The sequence below is a fragment of the Phascolarctos cinereus genome, unplaced genomic scaffold (assembly GCF_003287225.1).
Source record: "Phascolarctos cinereus isolate Bilbo 61053 unplaced genomic scaffold, phaCin_HiC Scaffold_7;HRSCAF=346, whole genome shotgun sequence".
Classification (NCBI taxonomy): Eukaryota; Metazoa; Chordata; class Mammalia; order Diprotodontia; family Phascolarctidae; genus Phascolarctos; species Phascolarctos cinereus.
The window spans coordinates 21188289-21204727 of NW_027556180.1; the positions used below are offsets into that span (position 1 = coordinate 21188289).

A 16439-nucleotide genomic window follows, 5' to 3' on the forward strand; every position below is an offset into this window, starting at 1 on the left:
AAAACACTTAGTGCTTTCATTTTTTATTCATAAACTTGGTGGAGGAAGAAAAAGGGAAAATATGGTATTACCTGGAATAACTTAGATCCTGTTTAATTCAATCCCACTGACATATGCATTGTATATGAAACCCTTTCCGAATTGATTAGGATGCAGTCAGCTACCATCCCACAGACAGCTGGATAGTGGAAGAAGAAAAGCTCTCACCTTTAAAAACATAATGATTATTAAGCCTCAGAAGGCTTCAAAGTATACGTCTTCCAATGTTTCCTGAAAAGATAACCCATTCAATTCAATACAATGACCATTTATTTATTAACTGCCTGTGATGCAGAAGGCTCTGTGTCAGGTGCCAGGAATATAAATTCCAGTCCTTAGGTGGAGGAAATCAAGAGAGACAGTGTTAGCACTAGGGGAGATGAGGAAAGGCTTCTTGCAGAAGTAGGCCAGGAAGCCAGGAGGTGGAGCTGAGGAAGGAGTGTCCCAGACACGGGGGACAGCTGGACGATGGCGTGTCAGAGTTACTTGCGCAAAGGATAGCAAGAAGGCCTTTGTCATTGGATTGCAGAGTGTGAGGTGAGAAGCAAAGGTAAGAAGATTAGAAGGAAGGGAGGGTTTTACAAGAACAACAGAGGATTTCCTATTTGCTCTTGGAGGTAACAGTGAGCTACTGGAGTTCAGTGAATAAGGTGACTCAGTCAGATCTGAGTTTTGGGAAGATCAATCACTCTGATAGCTAAATGGAAGATGAACTGGAGAGTAGAGACACCTGAGGCAGGGAGACCAATTAAAAGATTACTGCAATACTATAGGCATGAGGTGATGATGAAAGCCTACAGCAGAACAGGAGGGTCAAATGAGAGAAGGCAGCACAGGAGATACTACAAAAAGAGAAAAAGCAGGACCTGGCAACAAATCAGACGGGAGGAAGGGGGGGAAGCAGTCAAGGCGCAAGTCTGGGCGCACTCTGACAGGAAGAGGGAAGTCAGGAGGGGGCAGGGAGGGTTCAGTTTTAGACATGTTAAGTTGATGATGTCTACTGGACATACAATTCCAGAGTTCCAAGGGGCAGCTGGAGATGGGAGACTCTCTAGGGCTGGATAAAGCATCTCTCTGCCCAGGGATGACAATGGACTCCATGGGAGTAGATGAGAAGAGGGCCCAGGGTTAGTGGGCATGACCTAAATGAAGATCCAGGGAAGAACAGTCAAACAGGAGGACTAGGAGAGAGGAAAGAGATCAAGGATGCCAAAGGAGGGGCGAGGAAGATGAGGACTGAGAAAAAGCAGGTAGGATCCTAATGGTTCAAGTTAGAGGCAGACCTGTGCTTAGGACTATTAGCTTGGCAGCTTGGTGCATGAAGGACAGATTGGAGAGGGGGAAGATTAGATAAGGAAGAGGCTATTATTAAACTAGTTTAGTCATTAAATACTTGACATGTATGAACTACCTATTGTGGCCCAGTGAAAAGGCTGGATTCAGAGTCTGAGGAGCTGGTTCAAACCCTAGCTCTACCAATTACTATGTTACCCTAGGTAAGTCATCTCCCCTCTCTGTGCCTTAGTTTCCTCAGGTTAGACCCCATGACCTGAAGGAGCCGATCCATCTCTAAATCTATTTTTCATACGTAAGGTCCTGGGGATACCAATCTTAGCCCTCAAGTAGCTAACATTACATTGGGAGGGTAAAAAAAACCATACACAAAAAAAGTCAATACAAACCAGATACACAACGCGAGAGCACTAAGAGCTGGAAGAGTCAGCGCAAGCTTTCAGAAGGAGGGGGCCTGGGCTGAGCTGTGGAAAAAGGCTAGGGACTCTGATGGATCTGCCAGGCATTAGGGAACAGCCTGTGCAAAAGGCATGGAGGCAGGAAATGCCCCTCTCTCTTGGGCAAATATCAAGTGGGTCAGTTTGGCTATAGTACATGATGGAGGGAAGTAAGCCACAAGCCTGGGAAGGGATGTTAGCGCCAAAATGTAAAAGGCTACAAAAGCCAAGAGTCTGCCTTTTATTTTAGAGGTAAGAGGAAGACGCTAGTATGTATTATGAATATTAATTTGGCAGCTACATGGAGGACAGCATTGTGAAGGGAAAGCCTGGATAAGGCAGCTGTTACACTAGTCCAGGAGAAAATGATAGGGCCCTACCAAATGGGCTTAATTGGGGGGGGGGAAGAGCATTTCACTAATTCAGACAGCCAATATTGACTCAAATTATCTGAGACCATCCTCATGTTTTGAAATTATAAAGCATTGAAGCAAAGCATAAACTATCAAACCAAGTTTAATCTTTGGTTCTAGAAATTTTAACCTGGGGACTTTTGGGGTGGGGGTAGGGGGAATTTAGGAAAGGACATATAGAAACTTTCATCTACCGGAGAACCTTGAAAGCTTGCTTTCTTTCTTTTTTAAAATGAGAACTGAATCCACGATATTTAAAGGCAGTTAGGTGGTACAGTGGCTAGAGAGCCAGGCGTGGAATCTAGTGATCAGCTTGGCAATCCTAGGCAAGTCACTTAAACTTTGAATGTCTCAGTTTTCCTAAGTGAAAATAGCAGCATCTACCTCACAGAACTGTTGTTCAGGACCAAATGAGACAAGGTTTGCCAAGTGCTTAGCAAAGTGCCCAGCACATAGTAAGTGCTATAGAAATGTTTATTCCCTTATCTCAATAGAAAAATGGGCACAAAGAATATTCTAACTACAGTGACTTTCTAAGTATAGCATAGTATACACTTTTATTAATAGTCATACATTCAAGTACTATCTCAGGTAAGGTTACAAAAATAACATCCTTGAAAATACAACTGCAGACTGTATTACAAACCTATAACAAGTGTTAATCCTATTTTTCAACCCTAGCATTATAAGGTTCCACTGTGTTTCTAAAACCACTAGCTGTTGTAATTGTAGCCTTCCCCTCCCCATACAAAATACATGAAGAGAAGTAAAAACAAGAAGCCCAAATGTACATGTCTAATCCCACTGAAAAGAACAAATAAAAATACAACCCCGCCACAGTGGCTGACTTCCTGGAGTATCTAAAGGGTACAAGTGTGAGGAACCACTCACATACAAAGTCAGATTGGGGTAAAATAGATAAACCCCCTCATAAGATTTAAGGACATAGACAAAGAGCACATAGTAACAGATCTCCACTGCACAAATATTAAGACAAATAAATCTAAGTAAAACTTCTTTTAGGGAACTAGAAAAGGAATGCTTGAAAGTTTAAGAACTATCAGTAGGTAACTAACTGGTCAATTACTATTCTCCAAAGAGGCGTAGAGAGAATGATTGTTTCCTCATTATAATGATGGCCAAATTAGGCACACATTGCTTTGGGTCGTTTAGTAATAAAAATGTAAGGATTCACTTATAATAAGATGATATGTCAAAGTGTAACAACATGAAGACAGAAGAGGATGGTTAACTGAGGTGAGACTTAATTTTGTCCTAAATGTGAATGATGAAGAGAGAAAGAAGGAATTCACATGAAACAAAGTATCCCCAGAACATATCGGCAGATAATGTTGACTGCATTTGCATACATAGTATCTTATTTAACAGGTAGTGTGGAGATTAAACTAGAGCTTTTGCTAGAGAAGCTTACACATTGTCTGGAAACAAAACAAATGCATGTGTGGTCCAGTCCTCCCTCTCTCTCTCTCTCTTCCCTACCAGATGACAGGTTTTCACCCGAGTTCTACAGAAGACAAGTAGACACCAGCCCCATCTACATTTAGGTACCACCGCCTAAGTTAAAACACAAAGATGGGAGAGATTGTCAGTGCAAAAAGGCAAGTTCATCTGACTGGAATCACAGAGATAAAATGAGTGATGAACCCTTAGTGGAAAAATTATAAAGAGAGGAAAGGAAGAAGCTTGGGCTTCCAGTCCTCCCTCTGAAACCTACTGGCCCCAGTGCTGCGGGCTAGTCACTTAGTCACTAGTCACCAGGGCAACTTTCAAGAGGAAGTTGCAAAAAAAAGGTACTGGCTTGCACTGGTTTAGTTTCTTCCCCCAGGGAGTTCTCTATACCACTGAAATCACAGGTCCAGTCTTTACCCTACTTAAATTGTGAGTCCCAATATAAAGATTATTTTAAATGACAAGTTGAGATACCAAGGCCAATCATGAACAGCCCATGTATGATTTAGTAGCTAAGTCCCAGGGATAACAGAATCACAGATGTAGAGCTGGAAGAGCCACTGGAGATCATCAAGTCTAACACTGTCATTTTATAAGTGAAGAGAGCTGCCCAATGTCATACCAGGCAGTGACAAAAGCAGGATTTGAACCCAGATCTTCTGACTCCAAACCAACACACTGTCCACTTCATCCTTCAATGATGGTTCCTTGAGGCACAAAGAAATTAAGAGACTTGCCTAATAGGATTTCAGAGGAGGTATCTGAACCCAGGTCTTCCTTACTCCAAGCCCAGGATTTTATTCCCCCACATCTCTTCTACGTGATATTTAAATGCAAACGTGCATTTTGAATTAATTGTATATTCTCATATATAAAAAGCACAAACAATATACACCAACCTTTCTACAAGATGAAAATATTGCTCCCAGTAAGTAACCTAATACCTTTTCTCACTTTTAATAAATGACTAAGACTAAGGCCCATGTCAGTGAGTAATGCTTTTAAAAAAAAAAAGGCTGAAAGTCACTTTAGTATTTTACCATTTAACCTATAATTACCACTATACTGCTTCTCACTACTTTGGAGCACTTACTGAAAGATATTGGTACACACGAAAATTAGTTTTTAAAAATTTCATTGAAGGAAAACAAGTAACATCTTCATATTTCTAAGTGTAACTATGTCCCGAAACTCATGTGTTAACATGAATTACAGGTAAAGTAAAACATTAATTCATGAGAAGTACAGAAAGTTAATTCCCAACTATATTTTTTTATCAACTAGAATTAAACATTAGCAATACTCATGTCAGATGACATACTTTCTACCTAAAGATGTATATTTTATGTGGTTACATGCTTGATGTATTGTCTGAAAAAATAATCATACACAATAATTATTTTAAGTACAGAACATATGTTTGAAGATTTGTAACAAAAGAGGTTAGTCTCTAAAATTTAACAAGACCTAACAGCTTAACAATGACTCTACGCAGAATTTAGTGACAGGTCACACCCACCCAGACTGTGCCTATACAACAAAATAGCTGGTCAACTCAGTTTAAAAAGCTCTAGATCCTCTTCATGATTTGTGTTTCATGATTTCAAATATTCATGATAACCTAGCTTAAAAACAAACAAAAACTGTCTAGGTGTTTTTGTGTTATGTGATCATGGCCATAATCAGGGGGTAAACACTTGCTCTGCTTTTTGTAAAAGAAACCCAATCAGTTTCAAATCATATTTAAGGCTTGAGAATAATAAACGACACTTATACAGCCCTTAAAATTTTTTAAACACTTGACATCCATGATCTCATTAAGTCTTACAACAACCTTGCGAGGTAAGTATTAGAGATATTGTTTTCCCCTTTTTACAAATGAAAAAACTGAGACCCAGAAAAGTGAAGTGACTTGCCCATGGTCACACAGCCAGTAAGCATCAGAGGCTGGTTTACAACCCAGATCTTGTGCAATCTACCTTTCAACACTCTTCCCACTTTATCATGTTTCATATTTTTTGTTCTTCAGTTTATCTAAATTTACTATTTTTCAGAACTATTTAGGTAAAGAAAGCATGAAACAGGCCCATTTTAAAACAAATTCCTACAACAAAATGCTACCATATGTTAAAAGTATAAATCAGGTAAGCTTTCAGTTTAAACTACATTTCCCTAGGAAAATTGTTCTAGAAGCCTGGACACCCTCCACTTCCTTTGTTGCCTTGTGTCCCTCTCTATGGTTACTGTCCACAAGTGAACAGTGATACTGTCACACTCTAGAAAAAAAGTGAAATCTTTGCTGGTTCTGTCACCTGAAGTTCCCTGAAAATTATTTTTTGGGGGGGAGAGGAAGGAGTGTTAGGGATCAAAGCTAAGAGAAGGTGGACACTAGTTAACTCAAAATGAAAACTATGATCTCAGACAAGTCATTAGGTTGCACTTAAAATGTCTTTTAACTTTTAATAATTGGAAAATGAGTATTTTTTTGGTCCATTTCCAGGGCTTCAATGTAACTTAGGTAACGTAACAGAGAAAAACAATGAAGCAAAGTAGTCGACTACTCTGAATCCTATTAAATACTTCAGGGGTGGGGGCTCCTCCCAAACTTAAAAAGGAGTTTTGAAAGAGAGAAAATGTCTTGAGGATTACAATGTATCCTCCTAACATTAACCTATTAATCTTCACTGCATTCAAGAAGCAGGCGTCTCATTCCTCCAACCCCATAGCTGAAAATATTACAGGCTAGGTGATTTGCCAGGGTACAACACACAGACTTCAGAGATGAGACTAAAATTTGAGGATTCTTGACTTCATCCACTGTATATTACAAATGAAATGCTGAAAAAATTTTCAGTTATATGCCTCCTATACTACACATTTCTTTCTAAGCTACTGGAATACAGGTGATGGAGGGATCAGGGTAGCTTTTCCACTAATCAAAACAGTCATTTAACCATAAAAAATAACTTCTCAAAGTTTTTTCTTAACAGAACCATAAATTATACTTTATTAAAAAAAAAGATTGTGGTACCTGTCAAGACTTTATTGGACAGACATGTAATAAGGGGTACACAAAATACATCTGTGTATGGATGCTGGGGTAGAGAGACAAGTATCCCTGCTTGGACTACACCTACTGGCACTTGTAAGGCCTTGATTCCCACCCCCTGTCAATTACTGGTCTTCTGTGACTTTAAGTCTCATCTACTTTGTATGAAAGGTCAATTTGATGGAACAAAAATGAATATGAGGCTTGGCGGCATCAGATGCATCACCTCATATGGTCTCATAGGAAAAGAGGAGAAAAATATCTCTTTCCCACTTCCAATACAGGAAAATCATGCTTACCAGATGTCTTTAAATCATTTTGAGTTTCTCCAATTTGTTTAATGTATAACTTGAATAGTGTTAAGTCACACGCTGGTTAGGGAGATTAAATATCTACCCTATTATTTGTTTCAATAAAAGAATTTTTCCTTCTTCCAGTGACCTAGTGTTAAGTCACATGCTGGTTAGGGAGATTAAATATCTAGTCTATTATTATTTGTTTCAGTAAAAGTGAATTTTTCCTTCTCCAGTGATCTTTTAAAAAAAGAATAGTTAAAATTCTTAGGGTAACACTTTACCAGCCTTCCCCACCCAATTCAACTGGGGCACTCCACCGGCCTCATTCTAGAAGGTGATCTAGGAACAACAGGAGAGAACTACATCATGTTTAAGTAAACCTACAGCAAAGTTTGGAAGTTGGGAGGAACTCTGGAGCCAAAAGCGATCTCTTTAAAAGCAGAAGGCCAACAGGGAATATGACCACTTTCATTTCGAGGAGCTACAATGGCCGAGGAGAAAGCTGTCAGAAGCTCAGGGGCCCAGAGCCCCCAAGTTCCAAGGGCCCAGCTCGTGACATTTAGGTTGTGCACAAGACAGCAGCAGCCGCAGCCCAACCCCTGCGGGCCCGGGGGAGCGAAGGGGCCGCAGGCAGGGGAGCGTGGCACAAGACGGTCCTACTGGTGCTGGAACATGTGCAAGCGTTCTCCTTCCACACGCGGGCACCGGCGAATGACAGCTCGGCATCGGCCCCTCGGGCGGGGTGGTGGGAGGCATCCCGTGAAACCGCAGGGGCCGGGAAAGCCCCCCCCCTGTCCCCGCCGCGGGGGGCCGCCCGCCGGCAGAGGCCGGCCCGGGCCCGGCCTCCACGAGGCGCCCTCGGCGGCCTTCTTCCTCTGCCTCGCGCCGGGCAACGAAAGCGGCGGCCGGGCCGCTTGGGGCGGGGCGGGGGCCTAGGCCGGGCCTCCCTCCGGCGGCGGCGGCGGCGCAGGCCCCAACTTCCAGGCACGTTAGCGGAGGCGTCACGAGCGGTCCCGCCCCCCGCGCCATCCGCCGCCAGCCCGGCCCGAGCGGCCCTGACCCAGCCCCGGCCTCGGCCCGGGCCGCCGGTGCCCGCGGCGCGCACGCGCACTCACACTCGCGCACACTCACCTCACACTCACGCTCTCACACGCCCGCCCGGAGGTTCTCCTGACGCCGGCCCGGCCCCGACCCGCGCTACCGCCCGCCCGGCCACCCGCCCCTAGGGCCCGGCGGCGCCGCGCTCACCTCCAGGTCGCGGCCTTTGTTCTTGAAATTCTTGAGCCGTTGGTTGTCCAGTTTCTCGTTGTCCGCCATGGCCGGGCCGGCGCCTGCTTCCTCCCGCCCGAGCCCCGCGGGATCCGCCCCAACCCCCGCGCCGCCCCTCCCCGGGCCGCCTCAGCCACCGCCCTCGCCGCCGCCGCCGCCCGCCTCCGCCCGCAGCTCCAGCCGAGAGGACCCGTGCGGGCCCGGGCCGCGGCAACGGCGGCCGAACGTGTGCGCAGCTGCGGCTGCGCCGGCTGGGGCTCCCGCTGCCGCCGCTGCTACCGCCGCCGCTTCTGCTGCTGCTGCCTGCCGGCGGAGAGGGGGAGGCAGCCTCGATCTGAGGGGCCCCGGCGCCGCGGCCACGCCCCCCGCGCCAGACCCGCCCGTTCATTGGGCGGCCGGGCCCGGGCGTCGGGCGAATCAGCGACGCCGAAGGAGGCGATGGGGCGGGAAGGAGGGAGCGGGGAAGGGGAAGCCAAGGGCGGGGCGGGCCGGGGAGGGCCGGGGAGGGTGGCTGGCGGGAGCGGCGCGGGAAAGAGGAGGGCGGGGGAGGGGACGGGAGGCGGGCGCGGAGCTTCCCCTGCGCCGCGGCGCTGGCGCTTTCACTTTCTCCGCTCTCCCGCCGGCTTCCCCCTCGCTCCTCGCTCACGCTGTGTTCGCACTTCGGGGGCTCCCCAGCCTTTCTGTCCTCTGTCCCTCCCCGCCCTCCCCTCCTCACCTGCCCTGGCTCCCCCCCCTTCTCTCCTTACTCTCTCTATCGCCTCTCCTCTTTTCTGCCCTCCTTCCCCCTTCTCTTTCCTTCTTTCCCCTCTTTTGTCCGTCTCCCCTCCTCTCTCAAGCCTTTGCTCTCCCCTCTCTCCCCCTTCTTTTCGTCCCTCCTTCCCCTCCCCCTCCTCTCTCTTCCCTCTCCCCTTCTTTCCTCTCTCCCTCTTTTCTCCTCCTCTTTTCCTCCCTCCCTCCCCTCCCCCTCCTCTCTCTTCCCTGTCTTCTTCTTTCCTCTCCCCCCTCTCCTCTCTCTCTAGCTTTTCCTCTCCCCCTTCTCCCTCTTCTCTCCCTCCTTTCTCCTCCTTTTTTCCTCCCTCCCCCTCCTCTCTCTTCTCTGTCTTCTTTCCTCTCTCCCCCTTCTCCCTCTTCTCTCTCCTCTTTCTTTTCTTTCCTCTCTCTTCTCCCTCCCCCCTCTCTTCCCTGTCTTCTTCTTTCCTCTCTCCCCTTCTCCCTCTTCTCTCTCCTTTCTTTTCTTTCCCCTCTCTTCTCCCTCCCCCCTCTCTTCCCTGTCTTCTCTTTCCTCTCTCCCCCTTCTCCCTCTTCTCTCTCCTTTCTTTTCTTTCCCCTCTCTTCTCCCTCCCCCTCTCTCTTCCCTGTCTTCTTCTTTCCTCTCTCCCCCTTCTCCCTCTTCTTTCCTCTTTCTTTTCTCCCTCCCCTCCCTCTCCTCCCTCTTCCCTGTCTTCTTCTTTCCTCTCTCCCCCTCTTCTCTCTAGCCTTTCCTCTCCCCCTTCTCCTTCTTCTCTCCCTCTTTTCTTTCCTCCCTCCCCACCCCTTTCCCTCCCCTCTCCACCTCACTTGCCCTCTCTCCTCCTCACTCCTCTTCCCTCTCCTCCCTTCTCTCCTCTCCCCTCCTCTCTCTAATCTCTTACCCCCTCCTCTCTCCTCCCTGTCTTCTCTCCCCTTCCCCTTTCCACTCTTCTCCCTCCTCCTCTTCTTTTCTCCCCTGTCCCCCCTCCGTCCTCCTCTTCTTATTCTTTTTCTCCCTACTCTATTTTCTCCCCTCATTTCTTCCCTCCCTCCCCTCCCCTTTTCTACTCTCCCCTCTTTTGTCCTCTCTCAAGCTTTTCCTTTCCCCCTTTTCTCTGTCTTTTCTCTCCTCTCTCTAGCCTTTCCTCTCCCCCTTCTCACTATAGTCTCCCTCTTCTCTCCTCCTTCTTTTCTTTCCTCCCTCCCTCTCCTCCTCTTTCCTCCCTCCCCTTCTCCTGTCTCCTCTCTTCTTCCCTCTCTTCCTCTTTTCTTTCCCCTTTCTTCCCTCTCTCTTTCCTCCATCCTTTCTCCCTCTCCCTCTCTCTCCATCTCCTTCTCATTCATTTATCTCTTCTTCTACTCTTTCCCCTGAGGTGTTCCATGCTTCAGCGTTCCCAGTGAGTGGAGCTGGATGCAGGCCTGAGGGATTCTCCTCCTGCCTTGGTGGCCCTGCCCTCCCCAGCTCCAAGTCAACATAGACTTGAATGGCGGCAGGATACAGGGCGAATGGAGGAAGAGGGAACGGCTAATTTGACACAGCCCTCTCTCCTCTTTTTTTACAAATGGAAAAACTGAGAGAGCCCAAGAGGTTAAGGGACCTGGCCAGGGTCATCCGGTTGGTAAACCTGTCAGGCAGGATTTGGACTCCTGAGTTCAAGCTCAGAGAGCTACCCACTGGACCACCCAGCCACCTCTTAATGATTGGTGTAGCGATAGAAGAGACTTCAGAGCTGCTCTCACACAACCTCATATTTCTAGATTGTTCCAAGAGTTGGATTTCTGACAAAGATAGAATTTCCAGAGGACAGGCAAGGATCAGAACTTTTTGGGTCATCTATATGTGATACCTAATATAGTATAATAATATAGTATCTCTTGTAAGGAAAGAGGTGAAGTCCAGTAACATTATTCTTTATCAAAAACTCAATTGCTAGAGAGAGAAATACTATAGAAAGCACAGTCTTTTCCCAAGACATCTGACTTGGGGTGAGGTACAGTTATAAAAAGAAAGGGAGTTGGGAAAGAAACAAGCAATTATTAAGCACTTACTATTTGCCAACTCCTGTGCTGAGCACGTTACCAGTCTCATTTGAAAATATAATTATTTTCTACTAAAGTAATATTAAATATTCCATATTCCTCTCTGGGCTATTAGGCCAGAGGCAGAAGGGAAGGAGGCCTCAAGGTTTGAGGGCTATGGCTGATAGGGGAGTAGAGTCTTTGGGGAAGTTTCTGTTACTAGAGGCAAAGACTTTCATTCCCTGTAAGGTCCATTAAACCATCACTAAATATAGATCAAATTTGGTAAAACGTGGAGTCAGGAAAACCTGAGTTCAAGTGCCATCTCAGGTACTAGTGGTGTCCTTCGTATTTACTGTTGGGAATGATAACATCAGCTCCCCTCACAGGGATGTGGCTGTGGCATATAAATGCTAATTATTATTATTGTTAATTACTAATGTCTGATCGTATCTGGTGGCTGAAGAATATAGGAAGACGTTGGGCACCTGGAGTTAAAAAAGAGTCACAGAGGGGAGACAAGGAGTGAAAGGGGGAGGCTGGAAACATTTCCAAGGCCCCAGGCCTTGAGTAAGGCTATCTCTGTTTAGCCATGGCTGGATAAGGACACACGTTTTTTTTCGTGTTCTGCCACAGATGCATGTAACTCTACTGTGAATGATTTAGAAAAATTCCTTTTTTAAAAAAAAGATTTTTAAGAACAGGAACTTTGTTCTAAAGCAATTTCATCCTGGGAGACTTGTTAAGTAAAGCATCATCGTACCATTTATCTGAGTTGAAGATGAGAAAACCATAGACGACCTAGGAGTTGTTTACTAAGAATTTTCTAGTTTGGTGAAGACCAAACAGTCAGGATCCAAATAACCACATATTACGGAGAAGCCCCACCCTGTCATTAGACATCTCTTGCCAAAAGGCATCATATAAACACTGGTCCCCATGAGCATCTCTGGGCAGTTCTTAGAGCAAATTACAGCTTGAGTCTCATGGTTGTGGGGGCTTCTTGCCCTTCAGATGGACTTGAGCACAAGATCTCGAAGACCTTTCTGAAGAAATGACCTTGGGCTTCTGGGCATAGCTTTCCACTGCCAAATCCCAAAGCTGTCTGGAGTGTTTAAGTGTACCTTTTATTTTTTACTAAGAGAATGTCAGGAATCAGAATACCATGTCAGGAAGGGTCGTGGTTTGAGAGGGAGAGGGAGAAGGCCAAGGTTTGAAGCCTGCCTCTGATATTTCCTGTAGGCCCTTGGGCAGGTCATTGACCCTTCCTGGGATTCAGATGGGGTCTTGGACTTCCTAGCCTCTGGAATCCATTTCAGCTCTAGTCATCTGATTTCTAAAACCAGGACAAAGGCTTTCATTCCACAGTTAGAGATAAGACCCATTAAACCATCACTAAGTGTAGATTGGCATTAAGTTGGGTAAGATATGGAGTCAGGAAAACCTGAGTTCAAATACCACTTCAGACACCAGCGGTATACCTCATATGTACAATGGGGATGATAATAGGATGTCCACCTGTTGGGTTTTGAGGGTCCTCTCAGCTGCTAGTGCCTTGTCTTTTATGGCTACCTTGCATCTACTCTGTATTTTGAGAGAGGGGGCAGGGAGGGAGAAAGCTAGAGACAGAGAGGCAGATGGATGGTAGTGGTAGACAGAGGATATAGATAGATGTTAGAGGTAGGTAAATAGACTGGCAGAGAGAAATAAGATAGATAGCTTTGCCCATTAGAAAGTAAGCTCCTTGAGGGCAGAGGCAGTTTTTAGGACAATACCTAGCACGTAGTAGGTACTAAACAAATACTCCTTAAGATTGATTGGCCTATACTTTCAATGCTATAAGGAGCCCCTCATGTGGAAACTCTTTTCCCTAATGCAAACCTGTATTTCTTCTCTAATTTATAGTCTTACAGGATCTGGGGGACCCAGAGAGGTCCAGTGACTTCCCTGACTTCATACAACTAGCATATGTCAGAGGCAGGACTTGAACCCAGGTCTTCTGGACTCCTCCCTTTCCCATACCATACCGCATCTGGTGCCATTGTTACAGGCCATCTGTGGGCTAGCCTAAAATCTCCATTCAAGAAATGACATTTGTTCTCCAGCTTACGCACTTCTCCTAGCAGGTGAGAGCTTTAGGGTGTCAAGAAGTAAAGATTTTTGAGCATCTGAGAATAGCTATAAAACAAAGTAGGGGGAAGCCTAATGGCAGAGAAAAGTCTATGAAAGTAACTCATTTCTAGCAAGGAGGCTTTGGATTCCCATATTTAAGATAGACTCTAGGCCCCTGTAGAATTCCCAGATCTAATTTAGACTTAAGGTAGAATTCACAAATCTGAGGTAGATTCTAGGCCCCCTTAGAATCCCCAAATCTATTTTAGACTAAAGGGTCCCATAGAATTAATTCCCCCAACTAGGGTAGACTCTTGGCTCCCATCCTGCTTGTGAAGGAGATTACTTCTTGCAGAAGCACTGAACAAGGAAGATTCACTGAGACACAAGAAACCCAACAGCTTGAATACTCCCCTTGCAGGGAATTTTGCAAAAGATTCACTGATAAGTGAAACATTTGAAACCAGGCCTTCACAGAATCAGATTTTGAGCTGGGAGGGACCTTAGAGGTCATTTCCAAGTCCTTAGTTTTACTGAGGAAGAGATTGAAGGCCAGAGTCCTCCAGGAAATGACCAAGTTGTCAGTTGAGCTGGGGTCTCTGGACTCCAAAGCCAGACTTACTTCCCCTGTACTCCCAACCGTCGGCAGAAATGGAGACTCTTGAGTGGGCTGCATAGATATGGGATATCTATGTTCTCCCATACTGGAACAGTGAATGTTGGGATGAAGAATTCTCATTGCTGGGTCATGGTATTCTTTTCTTGGGGCTGCTTCCCTACTGAAACATCCATCCCATGGGGATTTATGAAGTCATATGCAATATTTCAGTTGATCAGTCCTGATCCTAAAAACAAATAGGGAAAATTAATAATTACATTACATAATCGAATCTGGGGCTAATTCTCAGGATATTTATAAGTAGGAGCAGCTTTGGGTATACAGGTCTCTAAGGACAGGGCCATATTTATTTCTCTTTAAACTGTGTCAGGGATCTTAAAGCATTCTGTGACTGTTAACTTATTCAGGGCATATCTTAGATTGACTTTTTGGATGTCCTAATCATAAAAGTGGGCAGTTAGCATAGTGGATAGACTGCTGGCCCTGGAGTAAGGAAGACCTGAATTCAAATCCAACCTCAGACACTAGCTGTGTGACCCTGGGCAAGTCCCTTAACCCTGTTTACCTCAGGTTCCTCATCTGTAAAATGAGCTGGAGAAAGCAATGGCAAACCACTCCACTATCTTTGCCAAGAAAACACCAAATGGGGTCACAAAGACATGACTGAAACAACTGAACAAGAAAGCATCAAAGTAGACAGTGTTTGCTCCAGTAAAAGAGGCAAGTTTTTAATCTCTATTTAACAAATACTTATCAAGTCCCTACTATGTGTAAAGCATGATACCAGGCAGAAGTGGAATGATTAAAGATAGGACAGACCTTTCCTGTTTCCTTTTTTGGCTAGCCAAATGCAATTGAACCCAGCTCTTGAATAGCACTGCTATTGGACAGGGGGCATGTTTGCAGTTAAAGGATAAAAGGCCTAATGTAACAATCTTGACTTCAAAGAGCTTTTTTTTGGGGGGGGGCACAGAGAAGGTAGATGTTGGCTACCCAGACAAGTAAATACATAACCTACATGAAGCAAGTACAAAGCGACTTTGTTGGGGGTGGGGAGCCCCCAACGATTAAAGGAATTGGAATCTATTCCCTTTTCACATGTAGGACCAGACGGACTTGCTCAAGTATGTGTTAGAGTTTTGTCTTCTCTTAGCTCTCTCTCCTCATTCTTGGCTTTTTTTTTTTTGTTTCATATCTCAAGGCTTCCAGGGACAGTTACTTTTTTCCCCCTTTCTTTTAAGTTGTATTTTAATTTTCCCAATTACGTGTAAATACAATTTTTAACATTAATTTTTTAATAAAGATTTGATTTCCAAATTCTCTCCCTCCTCTCCCCTCACTCCTCCCTAAGATGGTGAACAATTCAATATAGGTTATATATGTATACTCATGTAAAACATTTCCATACTAGACATGTTGTGAAAGATGAAATAAAACAAAAGGAAAAAACTATGAAAAAGTGAAAATATCATACTTCCTTCAGACTCCAGTTCTTTCTCTGGATGGGGAGAACATTTTCCATCATTACACTTTTAGAATTGTCTTGGATCTTTGTATTGCTGAGAAGAGCTAAGTCAGTCAATCATAGCCGATCATCCCACAATGTTGCCGTTACTGTGTACAATGTTGTCCTGGTTCTTCCCACTTAACTTTGCATCAGTTCATGTAAATCTTTCCAGGTTTTTCTGAACTCTGCCTATGGAGTTTTCCATTATATTCATATACCACATGTTTAGCCATTCCCTAATTGATGGACATCCCCTCAATTTCTAATTCTTTACCATCATAGAAAGAACTGCTATAAATATTTTTGTACATGTAGATCCTTTCCCCTTTTTTATGATCTCTTTGGGATACAGACAAAGTAGTGGTATTGCTGGATCAAATAATATACACAGAGAGGCAGCTAGGTGGCACAGTAGATGGAACCCTGGAGTCAGGAGGACCTGAGTTCAACTCTAGCCTCAGACACATAACACTTACTAGCTGGGCAAGTCACTTTACCCCAACTGCCTCACCATAAAAAAAAAAAAAGGTATGCACAATTTGATTGCTCTTTGGACATAGTTCCAAATTACTTTCCAGAATGGTTGGATCAGTTTACAACCTTCCCCAACAGTGCATTAGTGTCCCAATTTTCCCACGTCTCCAACATTTATCATTTTCCTTTTTTGTCCTATTAGCCAATCTGATAGATATGAGGTGGTACCTCAGAATTGCTCTAATTTGCATTTTTCTAATCAATAGTGACTTAGAGCATTTCTTCATATGATTGTAGATAGCTTTGATTACTTCATCTGAAAATTGCCTGTTCTTGTCTTTTGACCATTTGTCAATTGGGAAATGACATATTCTTACAAATCTGACTCAGTTCTCTGACTTTTATCAGAGATACTTACTGTAAAGATTGCTTCCTGGCTTTCTGCTTTCCTTCTAAACTTGGTTGCATTAGCTTTGTTGGGACAGTTACTTATGAAACTTGACTAATTTTCAAAGGGTAGATCATGAATTCCAAGCTGCCGTATGACAAGGCATGCATACTTCAAGAGTACAGTCAGCTACTGCTTTCTGTTATTTATCGTGTTGGTTTTCATTAAAAAAAACCTTTTAGAATATGCAAACTTATGTGTTTTAGATCGACATATAAATAAATATAAATGTTCATTCGTTGTGGTTTGTCCTTTGTTCTCAGAG

General features: G+C 44.6%; 1 protein-coding gene across 1 annotated transcript in view; it reads right to left on the reverse strand.

The window, feature by feature from the left end:
- Positions 1-8581, reverse strand: part of KPNA4 (karyopherin subunit alpha 4) — a 59936-nt gene extending 51355 nt beyond the window's left edge. Inside the window, exon 1 of the mRNA XM_020988834.2 lies at positions 8246-8581. Within this exon, the coding sequence (XP_020844493.1) occupies positions 8246-8314 (69 nt within the window). The 5' untranslated portion in view covers positions 8315-8581. The remainder of the gene's footprint in view (positions 1-8245) is intronic.
- Positions 8582-16439: the final 7858 nt, after the last annotated feature.